This window comes from Haliotis rufescens, unplaced genomic scaffold (assembly GCF_023055435.1).
Source record: "Haliotis rufescens isolate VD_foot unplaced genomic scaffold, xgHalRufe1.0.p SCAF_9, whole genome shotgun sequence".
NCBI lineage: Eukaryota > Metazoa > Mollusca > Gastropoda > Lepetellida > Haliotidae > Haliotis > Haliotis rufescens.
Genome location: NW_025964383.1, coordinates 31308696 through 31334240, shown reverse-complemented (window position 1 = coordinate 31334240; position 25545 = coordinate 31308696). Strand labels below are relative to the sequence as shown.

The window sequence follows — 25545 nt, the reverse complement described above, 5'->3', positions numbered from 1 at the left end:
TCTACTCCCTCCTAATTATGATCGCATCTGCTGCCTTCTGATTATGATGGCATCTGCTGCCTCCTGATTATGATGGCCTCTGCTGATATATGTCTGCTGGCTTGGGTACGACAGTTTCTGTTATTAATCTGTTGGTGGCATTTAGTAGCTGTGAAGATCCGGTGAACATGGTGAAGAACCCATGCTTGCTGTAAGGGGTGAATATGCTTGTCGTATGAGGTGACTAATGGGATCAGGGGGTCAGCCTTGCCGACTTGGTTGATGCATGTCATCGTATCCCAATTGCATGGATCGATGCTCATGATGTCAATCACTGGATTCTCTGGTCCAGACTCACTTATTTACAGACCGCAGTCATATAGCTGGAATATTGCTGAGTGCTGTGTTAAACAACAAACAATCAATGGTTCATAAAATAGCATCTGTACCAAAATGGTGAATTAAAAGAATAAAAGAAGTTAAAATCTATAAACTGATAGAAATCTCCCGATTTCGAGGTAGGAACGTGAAACACTTAAAGCGAACCTGGACTGAAGAGGATGGGAATGCTTTATTCTCATTTAATACAGATTTAATCTCAATGCATGTAAACAAACAATGTAACCATGAAAACTTATTCCTTTCCTCAATACACTGTTGTACAACATAAATATTCCTACATATTGCACATGTAAATATCTGTACTAACACCAGTTTAACAAACACCAGTATCTTACAAATGGGTGTTGAGAGCAAGTCTATTGTGATAACCAGTGAAATATAGCAATTCTTCTTATGATGAAAACAAAACAAAAAAGCCCAGTGCCCTGGCCCTGAAGCTCACCGTGATACGTCAACAGTTCCTAAAATGTCCAAAAGGAGAGTCCCTTATCACAAGTTGATGTTCGCATTGTTCTTGTTTCACAAGCATCCTCTGCAGTGAGGACTTCAACAAACTTGACACAAAGTTTCAGCTTTTGAAGTATTGTAGACTTTGTGAGTATCATTTTTAGACATTTTATTAAATTTGATTTTTCTCTATAATTGAGCCAAAATATAATCAAATCAAAAAGATCTGTGAACTAACTATGTCATCATTAGATGTGACATGTCAGCTTTGTCAGTCCAGCAGTTTTACAGAAGATTTTGACAGACTCCAGAATGCGTTTTTGAGAGTGTGAAGGCAAAATCAAGGTTAAACTTTTGCCAAAACACACACTTACATTAAAATTCATAAAATTCAAAAAAAGATGCCCAAATATGATCATAAATAGGTTTTCGAAACAGTTGCAGACCTATCATTGGTGGGAACATGCATGCCAAAATTTTGTTTCATTGGACCAGCAGATTCCGAGAGGATGTGTTCAGATGATGCAGAGGTAGGGCGACTGACGTCGAGGCCATGACATAATGTCACTTGACTTTCAGTCAGGTGAGCTAAAAATGTGGAAAAAAGGATACCAAATAAATCGTATCACAAGACATGTTGAATGAAGATTGTCACAAGTTGATGTCATACATTGTCTGATTACAATAAATGCAACTACACGAACCTGATGCACCATTTACTGTTTATCCACCATAGCAATTTCTTTGAAATCAATTTAATTGACAATTTTCACAATCCTAAAAGTAATATTTTCTCAGCATCAAAAAGATGTAATTATGTAAAAAATGACTACCAATGCGTGGTCATTTTGATTTTAACCTGCCCAATATGTTGATGGTGAACACATCTATGCTTATCTCTATCTGCTTGGATCAAACTGACTAGAACTGCCTTGATCACAAATCCCACTCCCTACTGAAGGAAGAGTACAGTGCTTTACAAAATTTTCATAACCATGTCCCCTCTACCTTTAAGCACCTCTTGTAGAAAATGCCCTGTTAATAGAACAAAACAAGTGTACTGGGGTATAATAATGCACATGTAAGGTTGAACAAGGTCTTCATGAACATGGTCTCCAATAAATGTCTTGCATATGAGAAAGGTGTCAGTATGGGACAAACTGACCGCGTTACACTAACACGTTTTCTGTATCTCATGAACTAATAGGTCCTCTGTATCTCATGCAGAAATGGAATGTGGTCAGTGTGTCATTGTCATGTTGGACATTAAGTGAGTGAGTGAGTTGGCTTTAACACCGCTTTTAACAGTATTCAAGTTATATCGCGGCATGTCAGCTTAATGTGGGAGGAAAGCCCGAAGTGATGCAGGTGTCAGACGTTTACCACTTCGGTGAAACCCACAAGCATGGGTATGGTGCTGTCAAACATAGAAACAAAATTAGGGCGCGTCCAAGGGACGAAACTCTGCACAGCGAATTGTGGCACCTTAGATGACTGGGCCACCTGTGTCCCCGTTGGGCATTAAGGTGGTTCTCCAGAGGTCCTTCAAGCTTACCGCTTTAGTACTTTGGGGAGTGACTATAGAAACATAATGGCGCCAAACCAGGATTCAAACCCACAATCATTGGTTCCTGACGTGCCCAAGGGACACAACTCTGCATGGCGAATTGCAGAGCCTTAGATGACTGGGTCAGCTGTGCCCCCTTCAGTATATTAATCTAGGACCAACTAAATATCAAACTTTTTACATTCAGGATAAGGCAAGGCTCTTTAAATCAAATGTCTAATTTTGACCACTGTGTCGTTATGTGGCCACAATGTGTACTCGGACTGATTGTGTTCTGCATCATTACTCGTAATATCAACCACTGGTTTGTCTGGTCAAGACTGTACTACTTATAGGCCATTGTGATAAAATGACAATTTTGCTGACAGTGGCAAAATACAACAATCGCTCACTCAACCCTGAATTTGCTCGAGGAAACGCGTAATTGGCTGTCTGGCTGTGACAAACGATTGAGGAGCTATCATTGATGAGGCCTAGAAAACTAGCTCCCAAGTGATCTTAGCACTACGGTTTATGGGAGTTATAATGATCTTAGCGGTTACTTATGTGACTTATATATCATCTTAGCAATCGTTAATGTGTACAATCATCTTAGCAGTCGTTAATGTGTACAATCATCTTAGCAGTCGTTAATGTGTACAATCATCTTAGCGGCCTTTATGTGTGGTCATCTTAGCGGTTGTTTATGTGACAATCATCTTAAATGTTGTGTATGTGATAAACTCAACTTATAGGTCATTTATGGTTGTTATGATAATCATATTAGCTGTCGTGTATATGACAATCATCTTAGTTGTAGTTTATGTGACAATCATCTTAAATGTTGTGTATGTGATATAATCAACTTATAGGTCATTTATGGTTGTTATGATAATCATATTAGCTGTCGTGTATATGACAATCATCTTAGTTGTAGTTTATGTGACAATCATCTTAAATGTTGTGTATGTGATATAATCAACTTATAGGTCATTTATGGTTGTTATGAATATCATATTAGCTGTCGTGTATATGACAATCATCTTAGTTGTAATTTATGTGACATAATCATCTTAAATGTTGTGTATGTGATATAATCAACTTATAGGTCATTTATGGTTGTTATGATACTCATATTAGCTGTCGTGTATATGACAATCATCTTAGTTGTAGTTTATGTGACATAATCATCTTAGCAGTCCCTTAAGGGAGTAATTATCATCCTAGCGGTCACAGGTCATTGTTAGTGTGCGTTTTTACGCCGCTTTTAGCAATATTCCAGCAATATCTCAGCAGGGGACACCAGGTCATTATCAAGTTCGGGAGTTATGATTGTCTTAGCGCTAAGATTGCTTTTTGAAATAAGGATGAACATGAGACAATTCATATTTTTTTAAACCCCAGAAGATTAAACCCGGGAAACACAGTGAGAACCAGTTTGAATAGCAACATAATGTCAAAATAGGTTCACTGTTAACAGGACGCTCTTCATACGAGGCTGGCACTATTACCCCAATTATGGTTGCCACTGGTCAACAATTTGGAGTGAGTGAGTGAGTAAGGTTTTATGCCGTTTTTAGCAATATTCCAGCAATATCACGGCAGGGGACACCAGAAATGGGCTTCACACATTGTACCCATGTCGGGAATCGAACCCGGGTCTTCGGCGTGACGAGCAAACGCTTTTACCACTAGGCTACCCGACCGCCCCAAACAATTTGGAACGACCATCACATGTGCATGGAAACTGAAAGCAGGGTTTCATTACTCGTGTCACAAATATTGAATGTCCTCAATGTTAATACATGTACCCAACAAATAATCTGAATAATAATGGGAACTAGTTATTGATCATGATAAGGAAAATGTAAGTCTTGAGGATGAAAAATTCAATGTGAGAAGAATACCAACAAAACCAAGGAACGATATAATCTGGACATTTCATGTCAGTTTGAATCTAAAAGAAATATCTGCCTTTACCAAACTGGATATTAACTCGTTTCAGTCTTACTTATGGAACTGCAACACCAAATCGAAAATGCAAAGGAACTCAGACAAAACATTTTTCAACAAATAATTTGAAAGACTACCATCTTGAAGTAATGATAGCAACCTTTCTGAAACTGTTGCTTGAAGAAAATCATTTTGGTTTCTGCTTAAACCATCACTCCAAACTATGGAAACTACTAGATTAGAGAAGACTTGTAAACAATGATTCCCTTTCTTATCTTGGTTATATGTCAATATATACTGAACAAAAAATGTTGGGGATCATGTATAGTTTGAAGGAATTGTTTCTGTAGTGAAGTGAAAATATTGCACGATCCTTGACTTATTTTGTTCAGTATAGTAACTATACGATGTACAAACTGTGAAGAGCCAAGCTCTTCCGGAAATGGGCCAGAGGACCATATTCCAGGGTTAGAATTTAACACCAGCCCGCTAGCTCGTGGCTAGTACAAATGCCTGTAGGCTAGTACAAATTTCCAATTTACCCATCGTTTTAACATTACAAACGCATTTTACCTTTATCCGGGCTAGTAAAGCTTTTGAGTTCATGTCCTGAACTCACCACATCTAATGCCTTGTAAACTAGCTGTGTCATTCCCGTGAAGTGCTTCTCTCAGACAATCTCATCATAATCAGATCTTATTCCTCACTACAGCTTAAAAAGATCTGAGTGAGTGAGAGAATGAGTTGGGTTTAACGCCGCTTTTAACAGTATTCCAGTTATATCGCGGCGTGTCAGCTTAATGTGGGGGGAAAGCCCAAAGTGATGCAGGTCTCAGACGTTTACCACTTCGGTGAAACCCATGTGCACGGGTATGGTGCTGAAAAACCTAGAAACATAATCGGGGCGAACCGGGATTCGAACCCACAATCATAGGTTTCTGGCATGCCCAAAGGACGCAACTCTGCACAGCGAATCGCGGCCCCTTAGACGACTGGGCCACACGTGCCCCCCCTCTCTGAGAGAAGCTAATCCAAGTAGCCAGCCAACCTAGCTCACTGTAACCTGTCAAGCTTTGGGAAATGACAGGAGATTCATCTATTCTGATACATTGCCTCATTTCAATACCAAGGCATCAGTTTCAGTGAGTGAGTGAGTGAGTGAGTATGGTTTTCACCGCTTTTAGCAATATTCCAGCAATATTCCAGCAATATCACGGCGGGGGACACCAGAAATGGGCTTCACACATTTTACCACTGTTAGGAATCGAACCCGGGTCTTCGGCATGACGAGCTATCGCTTTAACAACTAGGCTACCCAACCGCCCCGCATCAGTTTCAGACATAGGACAAGTTCAAATTATGGCTTGGATTGTATGTTTCAGATCTGAAAAATTACTGGATAATGACGAATAATTCATAAATAATTATACAATTTTAGCCTATATTCTTCTTCATTTTAAGTGTCAAACAATTAAGTATCCATACCAAATTAAATAGAATCAATTATCAGAATTCCAAGACTGAACTATGCTACAAAAAAAATCATAAAATGTTCAACTATGCATGAGGATGGGAAAAAAAATGTAATCGCTCAATTCTTTAACAAGATAAACTACATGAACTATCAACACATTAAAAGTGAGCAAGATATGATGTTAAATATATTAATCACATTAAAATTACAAGTGATGATTGTAAAACAAATGTAAACAGGACAACATAAATGCAAAAACACATGTTCATGATGTCTTAACATGTCCATTCAATCGCTGTTGGTCAGAGTTATCTTCCCTTGGGAAAGGGTGATCTCCCCTTGGATGATTACTTTGGTGAAGATACTTGGTGTTGCTCCTTTCCCAGCAGCTAACTTCCTGTATATGTTCTTTTGACTGTGCTCGCCACACGGGTAGATGATTGGCGATTACAACATAAACTTTTCCGAGGCATGGTATGAGGATTGTCTGGTGGGTGAGAGCACACAGCCGGTAATAGGGTCCGTGGAAGGGGTCGGACACAGCAGGACAGAGCATGTTGTTCAGGTTGACTGTGGAAAACTGGAACAATATACACACAGTCGAATGAGTTTTTCACAATGCATTGTTTGTTTGTTGTTTAATGCTGTGTTTGTTTAGTGCAGTGTTTGGAATGAGGTGAGGTGAGGTGAAATGGGGTTTAACGTTGCGTCCAAGATTATTGCACTTATATAGCGACGTGCATGTACGTGTGTGTGTTTGTGTGGCTGCTTGTACTAGTCCAGACTGATGCCGATTTATAGTGCTAGCTCACTGAGATACCATGCCGCAGCTAAACATGAATACCCCACTCAGACACAGTATACTGACTCCGAGCCAACCAGTCCTTGTTTTAGCCCCTTAATGACAGGGTAACAACAAGTACCATCTTTTAACGTCTTTTGGTATGACGCGGTCGGGGATCAAACCCTGGACCGTCTGCTCTCCAGGCAGACGTTCTACCACTAGACCACGGAGGCGGTTTCCGGGCAGACGCTCTACCACTAGACCACGGAGACGGTCTTCCGGGCGGACGTTCTACCACTAGACCACGGAGGCGGTCTCCGGGCGGACGCTCTACCACTAGACCACGGAGGCTGTCGTGTTTGGAATGAAGCCTGAAAGTCCAGGGGTCCTGGTCATAGAAACGTTACAGATTTAAACATTTGTTTGCTGTTTATTGCCCAGTCAGCAATATTGCAGCTACATGACGGCAGTCTGTAACTAATCAAGTCTTGACCAAGACAATGCAGTGATTGACATCATGAGTATCGATCCACGCAATTGGGATACGATGATATGCATCATCCAAGTCAGCGAGCCTGACCAGCTGATCCTGTTAGTTGCCTCTTACGACAAGCATAGTCGCCTTTTATGACAAGTATGGGTGGGCTGAAGACCTATTCAATCCCCGATCTTCACAGGTTTCAAACTGCATTGTTTTTATATAGAGCATCATCATAAACAATGGGATGAGTGAACGAGTCAATGATTAGTCAGTCACTATATCATCATCATCATCTTCTTGGTACTGGATGATCTCGCTTGATTTGAGATTACCTGTTTTTTTCATATGATTTGTTGATAAATCAGGACAAAAGTGATGCAAATTTGCTATCTTACTTGAACAAAATATAATCCAAATGCAAAATCACTTCCCGAATCGTACAACAGAGCCTTGACGATGTTACTCACAGATGACCCCTGAAGGAGACAGCAACAACTGAGCCCTGAAGAAGATACTCACAACTAACCCCGTGTTACTCACAACTGACCCCTGAAGAAGATACTCACAACTGACCCCGTGTTACTCACAACTGACCCCTGAAGAAGATACTCACAACTGACCCCGTGTTACTCACAACTGACCCCTGAAGAAGATACTCACAACTGACCCCGTGTTACTCACAACTGACCCCCGTGTTACTCACAACTGACCCCTGAAGAAGATACTCACAACTGACCCCGTGTTACTCACAACTGACCCCTGAAGAAGATACTCACAACTGACCCCTGAAGAAGATACTCACAACTGACCCCTGAAGAAGATACTCAAAACTGACCCCTGAAGAAGATACTCACAACTGACCCCGTGTTACTCACAACTGACCCCCGTGTTACTCACAACTGACCCCTGAAGAAGATACTCACAACTTACCCCGTGTTACTCACAACTGACCCCTGAAGAAGATACTCACAACTGACCCCTGAAGAAGATACTCACAACTGACCCCTGAAGAAGATACTCACAACTGACCCCTGAAGAAGATACTCACAACTTACCCCGTGTTACTCACAACTGACCCCTGAAGAAGATACTCACAACTGACCCCGTGTTACTCACAACTGACCCCCGTGTTACTAACAACTGACCCCTGAAGAAGATACTCACAACTGACCCCTGAAGAAGATACTCACAACTGACCCCTGAAGAAGATACTCACAACTGACCCTGTGTTACTCACAACTGACCCCGTGTTACTCACAACTGACCCCCGTGTTACTCACAACTGACCCCTGAAGAAGATACTCACAACTGACCCCGTGTTACTTACAACTGACCCCTGAAGAAGATACTCACAACTGACCCCCCTGATACTCACAACTGACCCCTGAAGGAGACACCCACAACTGACCCCCCCTGAAGGAGACACCCACAACTGACCCCTGAAGGACTCACAAAGGACTCCTGGGTCACACACAACAGAATGAGATACTCACATAAGCCAGGAGCTGGAGGGGCACAAAGTGGTAGATGTAGAGGATGCCCAGGGACATGAAGCCCCACGTGAAGTCCAGGATGTTCTCTGGAATGTATGCTCCTGAAACAACAACACGGAACATGTCAACACAGGGGACGGAGGCAACATCGTACAAATAGTCATGGAGCCATCGTACAAAACAACCGTAGAGCTACGGCCAATCTCATTAAAATCAGATCTTAGTTCTCGCTGCCGCTTAACAAAGAACTGAGGACATCCCATTACGGGTCACGTCAGACCGACCTTGCGCGAACTTTGACCGACCAATGGAATGACCAATCAGAAGGCAGCTTTCTCATGCTTTACGGCACTAATTTCAAATTGGTGTATACGCTTCGCAACATATTTTGACAAATTCTCGATTACAAATTTGAAACCTAAACAAAAGAACATTCCGGAATGGTTAATAGATGGTCCAGATTGTATTGATTCAGTCGTTAAACCTGTAACTATCGTTCGGAATACCCCATGTTAAAGTTTTCTAGGTTGTATGATTAGAAATCACATTCCGACTGTACCTTTCATGATCTGGTAAGCAACGCTCTGATTGGTCGGATGAAAGGTCGGTCTGACGTGATCCCAATGGGATGTCTTCAGATCTTTGTTTAGCGGTAGCGAGAACTAAGGTCTGATTTTAATGAGATTGAGCTACGGCTATCGTAAGTCTATGTTAAGGTATGGGAGTTACAACCACCTTAGCGCTAAGATCGCTTTGTACAACGGCACCCTGCAATATTATGCATAGGGATTATTACACAAGCATGTGTGTCATACTGGTTTCACAAAACAAATGTCAGAATTCTTGTATTTCCCGAGCGAGAGCGAGTGTAATGCTAAATTCTTACACGAGTCTCGTAAAACCAGTATGACATACATACATGTGAGTGTTATAATTTCTTTATTACCCGTTATTTCGTAATTCTTTAGAGCGCCCCTTTACAAAAAATACACTGATCACCACCGCTGTCCTAGAAAAACACAATTTGTCGAAAAGACGTCAAAAATCTTCAGCTATGATGTCGTTTCTAGTGTGACATCATTCCATCCTAATGTCACAATGAAATTGGAATGATGTCAACTGCCGTGCAGAGGACGGAAACAATACGCTGGTGTGCAAGAAGTGATATTTCCACTACTGCACAATGACTTTTATGAACTCCATTATATTTCTAACCCTATGGGTAATAAAGTAAGTTTGGTTGTTGTTTGAAGCATTAAAAATATTCCACTTACACAGGGCTGGAGTTAAGAAACTTGATTTAACCTGCACCTGGTGCATGTTGACATGAAAATCTAGTTGCACAAGGCAAAACCAGTTTGCACCCTGGTCAAGGGATTGACTTAGGCTGCAATTCAACGATATCCTGCATAGTTGTCGTAGATATTGCTTCAACATTCAATCAGCGCGATTGAAAATCGCATACATCTTTCAATAGTTTTATCTACATTGACACTCTCATTTTCATCTACAAAAATCGAAAATGTAGTATTGCTTGAATAAAATTATCTACTGATCTAAAAATGTCAATAATAAACTTACACGGTAGTTTATCCATTCGTCAATAGTTGTCAATCAAAACAGTGATTTGCATACTCGCAACACTGCATGCTATCTGTTACTGTGCATAACCGATTAAACATTTTAAAAAAAACTTAAATCCTAGCAGAAATCAAAGACGTACATGTATGTGCATTTGAGCAGAAATCAAGAGAAAAAAAAGGCAATCACGAGTAAAGTTTCAAAACACGAGCAAATTTCGCTTTTGGAATGACAACAAAACAAAAACTAAATGAATATACCTGCAACTCTTTCTCCATAAAAACATACAAATTTCAGATCACAAATGATTGTATTTTAGATGAGATTTGCCTAGCCTTTAGATAAGATGGCACTGAGTTTTCATGAACAGTCCCTCATACAAGAATGGGGCGGTCGGGTAGCCTAGTGGTTAAAGCGTTTGCTCGTCACGCCGAAGACCCGGGTTCGATTCCCGACATGGGTACAATGTGTGAAGCCCATTTCTGGTGTCCCCAGCCGTGATATTGCTGGAATATTGCTAAAAGCGGCGTAAAACCATACTCACTCACTCACTCATACAAGAATGGTCACTGAGCGTGAATTGCAAATTTTGAACTATTTCTCGTGGCCAAAACGCAAGTTGGATTTAGATTTTTTTAGAATATACTACGATACGTTTGCTTCCAGAGCTGTCCATCAAACTTGAAAACTGTGACTTAATCTTTCAAATGTAATTCATAAACATCTTGAATGTCAACAGTCTTTTCAACTTTCGGTAACATTTCTGGCTGCTGCACATGCAAACACGCCACCTTCTGCGGAAAATAAATGACTTAATTGTTCAAAAGGTGAACCTGGAGCAATAGTCGTCGTATACTAAACTGTCACTTCTAATCAATCGAAAAGTCCATATTGATAAGATTTAATTTGATACGGTCTCTGATACGGTACACACCACAGACGAAAATAAGACAGCGAAATTGATGAAAGCGCTGGAATGTAAGTAATGTATTTTTTGCCAACAAACTATCGCTATTTCTTTTCATCATTTTGAATATATCAAGTTACGATCTAAACACATTGTCGAAATTTGATAACTGCAGATTGTTGTCTCCCGCAGGCCAACGAAATGAATAGCTGATGGTTGTAAACATGCCTCTTAAATGATCTATAATTGTCCTCGCAAATAATTCCCCATCAAGTCCACAATGAACGGAAATACATCAATATTAGTATAATTTCTCCTACAATAGACAATCAACAGAAATATAAGAACTAATGTAATGTTTTGTTAATACTATTGCTCATATTTTTAAATAATCGCAGTGGAATAATTAATGTTCGAAAATAGGATATCCGAGGATACATCCATATAATCTTGTAGCATTAATTGCAACATTATTCGAGTCACAAGTACCAAAAATCAAATACAGTTTCCACTGTGTGAAGACGAAATATCTCTGAAAATTAGCAAAATCCAACAAATCTCTTTTCTCTCATAGGTAAAAAATTTCAGGATAATCCCTGCTGGTTCCATACACTTATCACAGTTGAAACATAGGCCAGTCTACAAGCATGTCACATAAATGATTGCAGTAAAACATAACAGGAACATGTGCACATAATCTTGAAGTACCCACAGTTTGATGTTGTCAAGCCCAAGAAAACATGACAAAATACACGTATCACAGGGATTAGGGATGTAGGATGGTAGATGAAGCTAAGAGGTATTCAGTGTATTCAAAGATCATATATTAATTAAGTATTGCCGTAAAATGTAACAGGAACATGTGCACATAATCTTGAAGTACCCACAGTTTGATGTTGTCAAGCCCAAGAAAGCATGACAAATTACACGTATCACAGGGATTAGGGTTGTAGTTTGGTAAATAAACTTTAGAATTACTAAGTGTGTACAAAGATTGATTTTGTGTGGACAAGTAAGGGTGAGTCAGTGACAAACTTGAAAACACTTGATCTGCACTTGGTGCATGTAGACATAAATATTGGGTTGCATGTTTCAATAATTGGTTGCACTTGTGTATGTTTCATATAGCTAAACCGAGCCCTGCTACATAATGGCAGCCTGTTAACAAATAAGTCCAGAGATCAATGTTACGGTGATGACCTACAACGACAGGCTATGATGACATGCTATCAACAAAGTCACCATCTGACTAGCTGATCCAGTTAGTTGCCTCTTACAACAAGCATCGGTTGAGGTGAGGTGAAATTGGGTTTAATGTCGCGTCCAAGATTATTGCACTTATATAGCGACATGCATGCATGCATGTGTGTGTGTGTGTGGCTACTTGTACTAGTCCGGACTGATGCAGATTTATAGTGCCAGCTCACTGAGATACCATGCCGCAGTTTAACATGAATACCCCACTCAGACACAGTATACTGACTCCGAGCCGACCAGTCCTTGTTTTAGCCCCTTAATGCCGAGCGCCAGACAGGGTAACAACAAGTACCATCTCTTTACGTCATTTGGTATGACGCGGCCGGGGATCAAACCCCTGACCTTCCGCTCTCCTGGGGGACGCTCTACCACTAGACCACGGAGGCGGTCTCCGGGCAGACGTTCTACCACTAGACCACGGAGGCGGTCCAGCATAGGTTGAAGCAGACCTAACATAACCTGAGTCCCCACAGTTTGTTGCAATAAAAAGGTTGTTGGTTTGTCGTTTAACGCTCACTCAGGAATATTCCAGCTACATGACATCCGTCTGTAAATAATCCAGTCGGACCAGACAAACCAGTGATTGACATCATGAGCATTGATCCATGAAATTGGGATATGATGACATGCATCAACCAAGTCAGCGAGCCTGACTACCCGATCCAGTTAGTCACCTCTTATGACAATCATAGTCGCCTTTACGGCAAGCATGGGTTGCTGAAGACTTATTCTAACCCGGATCTTCACGGGTACAGTCTCCACAGATTGGCCACACAGCTTATTAGTCTTATCAGAGGTCATTGATCAGATTGGGGGAGGTAAGTCCAGAGAGAACCAGGTCGTAGACATTTATAATTTTGGTGAATTCTGGTGTGTTACCACAGTATCCCTACACATTCATACATACATGGCTACCCGTGAAGATTCCGGGGTAGAATAGGTCTTCAGCAACCTGTGCTTGCCGTAAAAGGTGACTATGCTTGTCGTAAAAGTCGACTAACGGGATCGGGTGGTCAGGCTCGCTGACTTGGTTGATGCATGTCATTGATCCCAACTGGGTGGATCGATGCTCATGATATCAATCACTGGATTGTCTGGTCCAGACACGATTATTTACAGACCGCCGTCATATAGCTGGAATATTGCTGAGTGCGGCGTTAAACAACAAACCAACAACAACCAACAACATACATGGCCATAGTCAAATGACACCTCTATCAATACATTAAATGTGATAGGATGAAATGGAGTAACCACTCAAACACATTATACTCTAAGCTGACACCACCTGGGCGGTTGAAGGGTACAGTGGGACTCAGATCTATGTTTTTAGACCAAACTACACGACACATATATTGACACACTGTACACGCTAGTCACACCAGTCTTACTCTAACAATAGCATCACACAACGTTCACAATGAAGAACCTTGCTATGATAAACACCCTACCTCCAGTCTTCAAGAGGTAAAATGGTATGACAAGCATCAGGATATGCTGTATGTAGTAAACCTCTGTCTCCATGGGCAACTGAAACAAAGCATGAAGCCCATTAGTTGGAAACTAATGGAAGGGTAACACTATTTTTCAGGGCATTATCATTTGCAGAAGCCCGAGGTCTTCCATTAACTGCCCGACAAAGGAGGGCAGTTGAAAAGACCGAGGGCTTCTGCAAATGATAATGCCCTGAAAAATAGCGTTACCGTTATTATAGCTAAAATGGATGGAATTTGTTATCAAATAAAAAGAAACAACAACATCGGTTTTGAAACATCTACTGCAATCAACACGAATGTCACTGACCACATTTTACAAATATGGAAACGTCATAGAACAAACCAGATGACGTCACTATAATACATGACGTCATTTTCTCAACCCTATGACGTCACCTAACAGCGGGCTTGATAATGGCCCGTCGTCAAGCAATATGAGGGCATTATCAGGTTACAGTGGCCCGCTCATTTCTGATAACGTGCAGGCGGTTTAATGATAATTCTATCCATTTTAGCTATAAACAGGTTTAGCAAGTTTCGCAAGTTCAGCATCTGACAACTGTTAACTCATCAGGGAAGCACAATTCATGTAAAAAGACAACTCTGTAGACATCATATTTTTACCTGAAAATAAATGGAATCTCCATTGTAGACATAAATACATGTTAGTGAAAACGCAACTTATCTGACATACCGGAGGCAAATTCATTTTGTTGGGTGACACTTAGGTTTGCAATGTCGTCATGTTGATGAGAGTCATGGAAAGTTTCCATAGAACCAGGAATGAGTATATACTATTTTGGTCTTTGGTCTTAACCTAGTCTGTGGTATTCGAAGCTCGTTTGTTTGTTGTTTAACCCCGCACTCAGCAACATTCCAGCTATATGACGGCGGTCTGTAATACTTGAGTCTGGACCAGACAACTCAGTGATTGACATACTGAGCATCGATCAACGCAATTGAGATACGATGACATGCATCAACCAAGTGAGTGAGTCTGACCACCCTATCCCGTTAGTTGCCTTTTACAGCAAGCATAGGTTGCTGAAGACCTATTCTACCGTGGATCTTAATGGATCTCTTTGGTCTTAACTTATTGCTAGTCTGTGGTATTCGAAGTTTGTTTGTTTGTTGTTTAACCCTGCACGCAGGAATATTCCAGCTATATGACGGTGGTCTGGACCAGACAATTCAGTGAGTGATATCATGCGCATCGATCAATGCAATTGGGATAAGATGACATGAATAAACCAAGTCAGCAAGCCTGACCACCCCATCCCGTTAGTCGCCTCTAACGACAAGCATAGTTGCTTTTTTTCGAAGTAGTATACTATTACAAACAATGTCCACGGTGTTTGTATTGTCATAAATGCAGTGCTCCAGAAGGATGCGGGTGGTCGGGTAGCCTAGTGGTTAAAGCGTTAGCTCGTCACGCCGAAGACCTGGGTTCCATTCCCGACATGGGTACAATGTGTGAAGCCCACTTCTGGTGTCCCCCGCTGTGATATTGCAGGAATATTGCTAAAAGCGGCGTAAAACCATACTCACTCACTCACTCACTCCAGAAGGATGCATCAAATACACAAATCGCCATTACCCAAATAACTTTAATTTGCTTGCAGCATGCGCATGCAATTACACAAGAAATTATAAACACAAACCCCAGTAGTATAACAGCACTGTACATAATTAACTAAATAAGTCTTTTCACCTTCTGTACCTGTTTTTTTCTTACAGATAATTATTAACTGATAATGCATACTATTTTGAGAATCTCACCTGAGTGTCTTTTGATATCAAATAAATCAACACAGGTAATTACAAGTTTTTTTCATCTTGCACTGATGAGTGTGGATATATTTCATACCAAAAGAAACAAGGATGAGATACCACTTATCATCCAAAATCAGTCTTCTAACTTTTTCAGTTTTGTAAAAAGTAATAAACAGGGTCCACAAAGTGATCGTAGCGCTACGACTGTCGTAAGTCTATGTTAAAGTATGGGAGTTACGATCATCCTAGCCCAAAGATCTCTTTGTGCAATGAGACCCAGTGCCTTGAGTCTAAAGAGTACAGCTAACCTGCTTCAGTGGCAAAGAGATTAGTGATGTCATTGTGATGTCATGATAACCGATGATGTCACAATGGTCTGCAAAGCATTGTGATGCAATATCTTTATAGCAGTATCTCCTAATGTAGCCAGTTTTCAGTATTTGCTGTCAGTGTTTTGATATCCCCATTGTTAACACCCAAGGCTAAGGCCAGATAAAACATTTGCTTACCCATATATTCTACTCATAAAAAGCTAAGGTTGTTGGTTGGATGTTTTGTTGTTTAACGCCGCACTCAGCAATGTTCCAGCTATATGACGGCGGTCTGTAAATAATCGAGTCTGGACCAGACAATCCAATGATTAATATCATGAGCATTGATCTACGCACCTGTATATACTACTCATAAAAAGTTAAGGACCATTCGGTTCTTTCATATGTCATGCCATGACAGATTAATGACAGTAATACGAACCAATCGGAAAGTCCTTAACTTTTTTGGAGTAGAATATGTTGCAGAACTCAAAACATATTGTGTGAAAACTTCGTCTTGCATCTGTAGAGATTTCACATATTTATTGAAACTGTAGGGGGTGGTGGGGTAGCTTAGTGGTGAAAGTGTTTGGTTGTCACACCGAAGGCACAGGTGGGATTCCCCACATTGGTTCAATGTGTGCAACCCATTTCTGGTGTCCCCCGGCGTGATATTGCTGAAATATTGCTAAAAAAGGCATAAAACCATACTCACTCACTCACTCACTCAAGGAAACAGTGAGTGAGTGGGTTTAGGTTTGCTGCCACTTTGGGCAATAGACCAAGCATATCATGGCTGGGGACACCAAAAATGGGCTTTACACATTGTACCCATGTGGGGAATCAAACCTTGGTCCTAAGTTTGATGAGTACATGCTTTACCCACAAGGCCACCTACACTACCTTGAAACATTAGGAAAGAATCTGTTGAATCCAACTGACCGAGAGTGAGTGAGTGAGTGAATGAGTTTGGTTTTTCGTCGCTTTTAGCAATATTCCAGCAATATCACGGCGGGGGACACCAGAAATGGGCTTCACACATTGTCCCCATGTCGGGAACGCTTTAACCACTAGGCCACCCCAACTGACCGAAAAGCCTGATCAACAATGCTGTATGTTATCATAAACGCTTGGCAAAGCAGGAAGTGGTTACTTCCTTGATAAGGGATCTAAAATACAGAACCATCTGGCCTTTCTTCCATCAAGATTTTCTTTCAGAGATAGCAACCTAATGAAATCTCAAGAATTTATCGTGAAAAGCACCATTATCTTTCCCTTCCTTGCCATGTGGCCTGAACACACGGTAGTCCCGAACCTAACACTACAGCCAGATGTCGTGTAGACGCTATCTTCCTGTATACATGTCACACGTGCCTGTATACAACCTGTTTCTCATAGAGTCAACATTTCCTTCACTTCCTTGTCTGACACAAGACCCCATGCTCTGTGTCCTGCTCAAAGAATAATAAGGAGGATTTTCAAATGATGATGAAATGCTTAGTAGAACATTCTTTGCATAGACCAGTCATATCAACCTATCATGGATATCGGCCATTGTTTTGGACAGAACTTGTCTTTTCATATAAACCTCTTATGGAGTGAGTGAGTGAGTATGGTTTTATGCCACTTTTAGCAATATTCCAGCAATATCACGTCGGGGGACACCAGAAATGGGCTTCACACATTGTACCCATGTGGGGAATGAAACCCAGTTTTTCGGCGTGACGAGCGAACGCTTTAACCACTAGGCTACCCAACCGCCCCTGATCAGTTTGAAGATGTTTTACTAGAGATTCTTTAGGAATTCCCTTTTATACATAGTAGTAGACAAGAATGTTTTATGGATAACACCTTATTTATTATACTGTTATTGCAACGTTTCGGTATAGATCCTGATACCATTGTCAAGACTGACTAATGACCACCGAGTCCAGATTGGCCGCCACAAGCCTTCTATCAACAGAGATCTAGGCCATTTCATCCCATCCGCCTACCATGAACTCATCAAGCACTAGTTTTCCCAAACATCCCAGCTAACAGCTTAATCTGGTTTAATTGGCTTCCAGGTAATTGGCTGCCTGATCGTGTTCTCTATCATGTTGGTAATATATTTTCCTGCTGTTGTTATGAGTTAACCTAGTCCTGTTAATCCCTCTCATGTATGCAATAGTTTTTATTACACAGCACTTTCCATTATACATAATTCTGTACCATGTTTATTAGTCAGTCTCGCGTGACAACGGTATAAGGATCCATACCGAAATGTCACAATGACAGTATAATATAGAAGTTGTTATCCACTAATTATCCACACAACTTTGTAAGTCTCCATGGTGTGTTTATTCATTGTGACCACCGGATCACCATAATTACCTTTACACAAACCGCCAGCCACTAATTACATGAAATACGGTACTCTCCCTGAACCTACATGCACAACGTTGTAAATCCCTATGGAGTGTTTATTCATTGTTGATCACATTAATTACCTTTACACAACTTAGTAAATCCCTATGGTGTGTTTATTCATTGTGACCACCTGATCCGCATAATTACCTTTACACAAACCGCCAGCCACTAATTACATGAAATACGGTACTCTCCCTGACCCTACATGCACAACTTTGTAAATCCCTATGGAGTGTTTATTCATTGTGACCACCTGATCAGCATAATTACCTTTACACAAACCACCAGCCACTAATTACATGAAATACGGTACTCTCCCTGATCCTACATGCCACAACGTTGTAAATCCCTACGGAGTGTTTATTTACAGCAGCATGTAGCTGGAGTGTGGAGCTGGCAGGGCTGTCTTGCCTCAAGTACATCTGGAGGCAGTTACCACCAGGTATACATGCCCTGATGGTCTGGCAACAAACCCCACATGGGGAACTGGCACATCCAGCAGTGAGTGAGTGAGTGAGTGAGTGAGTGAGTGAGTGAGTGAGTGAGTGAGTGAGTGAGTGAGTGAGTGAGTGAGTGAGTGAGTGAGTGAGTGAGTGAGTGAGTGAGTGAGTGAGTGAGTGAGTGAGTGAGTGAGTGAGTGAGTGAGTGAGTGAGTGAGTGAGTGAGTGAGTGAGTGAGTGAGTGAGTGAGTGAGTGAGTGAGTGAGTGAGTGAGTGAGTGAGTGAGTGAGTGAGTGAGTGAGTGAGTGAGTGAGTGAGTGAGTGAGTGAGTGAGTGAGTGAGTGAGTGAGTGAGTGAGTGAGTGAGTGAGTGAGTGAGTGAGTGAGTGAGTGAGTGAGTGAGTGAGTGAGTGAGTGAGTGAGTGAGTGAGTGAGTGAGTGAGTGAGTGAGTGAGTGAGTGAGTGAGTGAGTGAGTGAGTGAGTGAGTGAGTGAGTGAGTGAGTGAGTGAGTGAGTGAGTGAGTGAGTGAGTGAGTGAGTGAGTGAGTGAGTGAGTGAGTGAGTGAGTGAGTGTGATGTTGCAGATGCTGGGATGCAGGGACACAGAGAATCTCACCCTTGTGACTTTTGAGGTGAGGTGAGGTGAAATGGGGTTTAACGTCGCATCCAAGATTATTGCACTTATATAGCGACGTGCATGCACGTGTGTATGTGTGTGGCAGGTTGTACTAGTCCGGACTGATGCCGATTTATAGTGCTAGCACACTGAGATACCATGCCGCAATTTAACATGGATACCCCACTCAGACACAGTATACTGACTCCGAGCCGACCAGTCCTTGTTTTAGCCCCTTAATGCCAAGCGCCAGACAGGGTAATAACAGGTACCATCTTTTAACGTCTTTTGGTATGACGCGGCCGGGGATCAAACCCCGGACCTTCCGCTCTCCGGGCGGTGGCTCTACCACTAGACCACGGAGGTGGTCTGTGACTTTTGATATCAAATATATCAACAAGTGTTGATATATTTAATATCAAAAGGGACAAGGGTGAGATTTTATTTTTCATCCAACATCATTCTTCCAACTTTTTCAGTTTGTAGACAGTAATAAGCAGTGTCTTAAGTGTAAAAAGTACTGCTCACAGCTTCAGTAGCAGAGCCTTTAGTGATGTCATTTGATTGTGACATGATGGTAACAATGAAAGTCCCCTAATTCTAGGTACGAAAAACTTGCCTTATACACAGCAATACAGTCAAATCTCGTTAAATGGTCAATCAGCTTTATCCGACACTGATGATGGGAACCGATTTAATCAGTGCTATTTAGACCTATTAATCTGACAGGCTCGCACTCCGACTCAGACCTAATTTGCAACGAAATACCAAAATCACTCTAATCAGTCTCGTTAATCCGACACAGTGATCAGCGTACTCCATGGTCATCTGCCTGCGAGTACACAGCCCATGTTTTGATGCGAGATGAGTCGGCTGGTAGCTGCATATTACAACAGCTGCAGAGATAAACTTGCTTAACAATAAACAATTAATGCTTTAAATAAAGAAAACAGGATTAATCACATGCTTAGATTACCTCAATCTCATTAAAATCAGATACAAGTTCTCGCTATCGGCGAGGACATTCCATTACAGGTCACATCAGAACTACCTTTCGCGAACTATGACCTACCAATGAAATGACCCAACAGAAAGTCAACTTTAGCCACTTAGAAAGCAGCTTTCTTAAGCTTTGCGGTACCAGTTTCAAACTTGCGACTTCCATTCCAGACTATGCTTTTTAAAGTATTTTGAATAAGTCATACAGTCTGTAACAGTTGTTTAGTGTTAAACTTCAGAGGTTGCATGATTAGAAAACATATTCCACTGACAACGTAACATAGCAATATGAATATTTATTTGATATTTTTTTATTACTTGTTTGAATTGTTATCTATCGTGTAGTTGTCCGATTATCGATCACAGGATTTGACTGTATACGGTAATCACAGCAACATGTGTCTAAGTTACTAGAAGCGAAACGTAGCACTTATTTGCAATATTCACTGCAGTAGAGTTAGGGCTGGGACGGATAACTCGTGTACTCGGGTCGGGTGGGTACTAAGTAGGACAAGGGTATCCACACAACTACTTGGACCCATGGTTATTCACATGATATTTGTTTAATGGCAAAAATTATCTAGAACTCTATGGTTACACAAGAAGTCAATTATGTTCGCATTTCTTTCTGACTATGTACACATTCCTTCTGACTATCATAAGCTTGAATAAAGATAGAACTTCAGTCAACTTAAGTGTATGCATGACCAGATCGTTTTATACGTGCATCTAAATACATTTTGCCTGGGCTACAGTCAAACTATTCCCCCAAAGACATTTTGTACCTATCTCTTGGGACCTACAGCGGGTACCCGGGTAGGGTCAAGTAACAGGGGGATGGGTACGCGGGTAATAGGGGGATGGGTACGTGGGTAATAGGGGGATGGGTACGCGGGTAGTAAATTTGGACTCGTCTCAGCCCTAAGTACAGTTCCTGTATATGTGATGCCTGATTCAATCAACAAACAAAGATCTGTCAAGACATGCAGGTACACAAGCTGAAATGTCCACATTGGACAGTGTTGGGTACCGTATATGTCCGCAGATAAGCCGAATTTTGAGGATCAGAAAAAAGATTCTGTAGAAAGGGGTCGGCTTATCCACGGGATACACTTTCATGACAGTATTTTTTAGATCGTGATCTGTCAGAAACATCGCCTGAATGACGGTCCGATAGATTACAACTTTACAACATTTAACGACCATTATGAGATTAAAAAAGACAAGAGATGCTTCCCACATTATGAGAGTGGATGACTGGTTTGTTAAATCTTTATTAGAAATAATAATTACTTTTTCAATATAATTACAACGTTTTTCAGGTTATATTATTGAATATCTGCGAGTACCAGCACATGTCTTGCAGTCTGACTTCGCAGTGTTTTTTGCCTTTCACTTTCTGGTTTGGCCTATCTACAGGTCATATCATTTTCTTTCGTATTTCAATGGTCAAGTTAATACCTCGGCTTATCTACGGGGTCGGCTTATCTGCAGTCATATAGGGTAATTATTCACATTTCTCATGCAATAGTTGTTTTCAAAATTTCAAGTGTATTTGCAACTAGCTCAATATGAATTGGGTTATGGTTATTATATCTTATGCAAATACACAGCCTATCTGGAGGTCTGTTTGATGTACCCTATCAGCCAGGTAGGACTGTCATAGTGGTCAGAATAAGGCACAGTATTTTACTCGTCTTGTCACTTGTCACTAAAAACTTTAAGGTCTCAAAAATAATACCAGAGGAGGAAACCCCAAGAAGGCAAACCAGTGATTGACATCATGAGCATCGATCCACACAATTGGGATCGATGACAGGCATCAACCAAGTCAGTGAGCCTGACCACCTGATCCCATTAGTCGCCTCTTATGACAAACATAGTCGCCTTAATAGGCAAGCATGGGTTGCTGAAAACCTATTCCAGAGGATGAAGTCCCAAAGAAGCTTAGGACCCTAAATTTTGATCAAATTTGTTTCTTAAGTTTCTTAAGAATAAGATATATGGACAAACAACTTCTTTATTTCAATTAGGAGCTATGTTTCAATGTAGGTTCTAACATTTTGTTTGTTTGTTGTTTAACACCGCACTCAGCAATATTCCAGCTATCTGACGGCGGTCTGTAAATAATCGAGTCTGGAACAGACAAACCAGTGATTGACATCATGAGCAGCGATCCATGCAATTGGGATACGATGACATGCATCAACCAAGTCAGCGAGCCTGACCACCCGATCCCGTTAGTCGCCTCTTACGACAAGCATAGTGGCCATTTATGGCAAGCATGGGTTGCTGAAGACCTATTCTACCCCGGATCTTCACGGGTGGAGGTTGTAAGGATGTTATCAAGCAAGTGATGTACAGAGCGTGGTTGACAAGGATATATACAGGTAGGAGGAAGTGTTCATACAGTTGAGTAGACTGGGGTGTAGTCACACTGGCGTGGAGAAGCCGGCTATGTACACAATGCAGGTGATACAGGCATAATCAATAAGGGGAGGTATCTAGCTCTGATACTGACAACAATGTCAGAATATGTTTGGAAAAAATGTCAAAATATCGATCTTAAGTTGATTGTTTATACAAACCTAAGTTCTCTGTCAGTCCTATGATTCGCCCTGATTTTGTTTTAAGGTTTGTCAACACTGTTCTTTCAGTGCTCATGGATTTCACCAAAGCGGTAAACGTGTAAATCTGTATCACTTCAAGTTTTCCTCCCACAGTAAGCTGACATATAGCTTGAATACTGTTGAAAGTGGCGTCAAGCGCACGCACGCACATAGTGCGCGCACCCACGCACGCACGCACACTCGCACGCACGCTCACTCACTCACTCACTCAATCACTCACTACCCGAAATCTCACCCAGTGTTAGAGCTGAGAAGGATTTGAGAATAAAATGCAGGTGATTGTTTCATTAAAATATATTCTTGGGTCTGTAAAAGAAGCTAGTCCTAGATGTACAGTCAGGAGCTTGTTCCCTGCAATTCTAGTACCCTGACTCAATGTACAGGCGAGATGGCAGTGTAGCTCTAGGTCTATACTAACATCTAGACTCTGAAACGATTATATCGTACAGAAAAAAAAACAGTTCATAAATTATGGTAATAAAAATATAATACTGCAGTAATCTAGACTTGCCAAACATTATAGACTTGCATAGGCTGCTGTATTTGATAGATTTGTATCAGGGTCTGCAAGACAGACTACTCTTGGTTTCTCTGTGGTCACAAGTAAACATGGCAGCAACTCACCAATCTTGTATTCACAACAGGAAACAGGACAGCTATAGGCGCCCCCGTCAACATATGCATGTGTAGTCGAAACATTGCTGTCACTACTTTGCTTGGAGGTGCCGCAAGTAAAAAAATCTGAAACAAGCAAAATAAAATCACTACCAAATTCATTGGAAGATATGTGAAAGATCAATTCCTCAGAAAAATCATCCATCTTTGAAAAAATGTCTCTTTTAAATTAGGAATTTTTAGCTGTTTTTCTTAAATTAATTACGACTTGTCTTCAGCGTGTTTCAGAGTTTGTTCTGTTTGCATTTCCCTACATTCATTGTGAGACTACTACTATATACAGTCCAAGTGTAACAACTGATAAAACTGTTACATCATCAGCAAACACAAGTAAAAATAGTTGCGTTAATTCTGGATGTAGTGGGATATCTGGATAACAAGTTAATTCTATTTTTCTGCCAGTTCATTTATAAATATTGAAAATATAAAAGGGCTCAAGACACAACCTTGGCGTACACCAATATTACACTTAAACATCTCAGAGAGGAATAATTATATTTAACACATGACTTTACAGCGGCATAAATAGATCTAATACAACCTGTCATTCTTGTTGATATTGATAACCAGCACGGAACCCTGCCTGCGACTCAACAACCCAATCATAAGCATCGCTCAAAAAACTTTGTCAAGTTTAATAATTGAAATGTATAATTTACTGACAACACTAAGCACGGTGATGCCTCTATAATTAGAATCCGTATGGAGATCCCCCTTTTCATGTAAAGGGACAATTAGTCCCACTGACCACCAAGTTGGACACGAACACTTATCAAACAAAATATTAAACACATTAGCAAGACATGGCACCAGTATATCCCTGGAGCGTACAAGACATTCTGCGATTATCATGTCACTTCCTGTCAACTTTGCACACTTTAGATGACTTGATGCCTCATTTACTTCCTTGATAGTGATCCATGAATAGAGGATAGCTGATGTATACTCGTCTGAGATACAGGACCATACCATATAGCTGATCAAAGTTGTCTTTCTTTTTGTCATTATCCATAGATCAGTCAAGGGAAACTGCCTTGGAATCCACAGAGGCAAGCAAGCCACATTTGGGGGTTTAGTCAAGGGATTCCTCTTTGGAAGCAAGGCACATTTGGGGGTTTAGTCAAGGGATTCCACTTTGGAAGCAAGGCACATTTGGGGGTTTAGTCAAGGGATTCCGCTTTGGAAGCAAGGCACATTTGGGGGTTTAGTCAAGGGATTCCGCTTTGGAAGCAAGGCACATTTGGGGGTTTAGTCAAGGGATTCCGCTTAGGAAGCAAGCCACATTTGGGGGTTTAGTCAAGGGATTCCGCTTAGGAAGCAAGGCACATTTAGGGGTTCAGTCAAGGGATTCCGCTTTGGAAGCAAGCCACATTTGGGGGTTTAGTCAAGGGATTCCGCTTAGGAAGCAAGCCACATTTGGGGGTTCAGTCAAGGGATTCCTCTTTGTAAGCAAGGCACATTTGGGGGTTCAGTCAAGGGATTCAGCTTTGGAAGCAAGCCACAATTGGGGGTTTAGTCAAGGGATTCAGCTTTGGAAGCAAGCCCCATTTGGGGGTTCACTCAAGGGATTACGCTTAGGAAGCAAGCCACATTTGGGGGTTTAGTCAAGGGATTCCGCTTAGGAAGCAAGGCACATTTAGGGGTTCAGTCAAGGGATTCCGCTTTGGAAGCAAGCCACATTTGGGGGTGTAGTCAAGGGATTTCGCTTAGGAAGCAAGCCACATTTGGGGGTTCAGTCAAGGGATTCCGCTTAGGAAGCAAGGCACATTTGGGGGTTCAGTCAACGGATTCTGCTTTGGAAGCAAGGCACATTTGGGGGTTTAGTCAAGGGATTCCGCTTAGGAAGCAAGCCACATTTGGGGGTTCAGTCAAGGGATTCTGCTTAGGAAGCAA

The 25545-nt window shown here is 41.2% G+C and overlaps 1 protein-coding gene across 6 annotated transcripts in view; it reads right to left on the bottom strand.

The window, feature by feature from the left end:
* Nucleotides 1-5212: 5212 nt before the first annotated feature.
* LOC124151398 (transmembrane protein 164-like) overlaps nt 5213-25545 on the bottom strand; it is a 78491-nt gene continuing 58158 nt past the window's right edge. For all 6 annotated transcript variants that reach the window (XM_046523831.2, XM_046523830.2, XM_046523829.2 and 3 more), the window contains exons 3-6: nt 23602-23718; nt 13756-13834; nt 8560-8660; nt 5213-6381 (exon numbers count right to left, since the gene is read on the bottom strand). In XM_046523831.2, the coding sequence (XP_046379787.1) occupies nt 6067-6381; nt 8560-8660; nt 13756-13834; nt 23602-23718 (612 nt within the window). In that variant the 3' untranslated portion in view covers nt 5213-6066. The remainder of the gene's footprint in view (nt 6382-8559; nt 8661-13755; nt 13835-23601; nt 23719-25545) is intronic.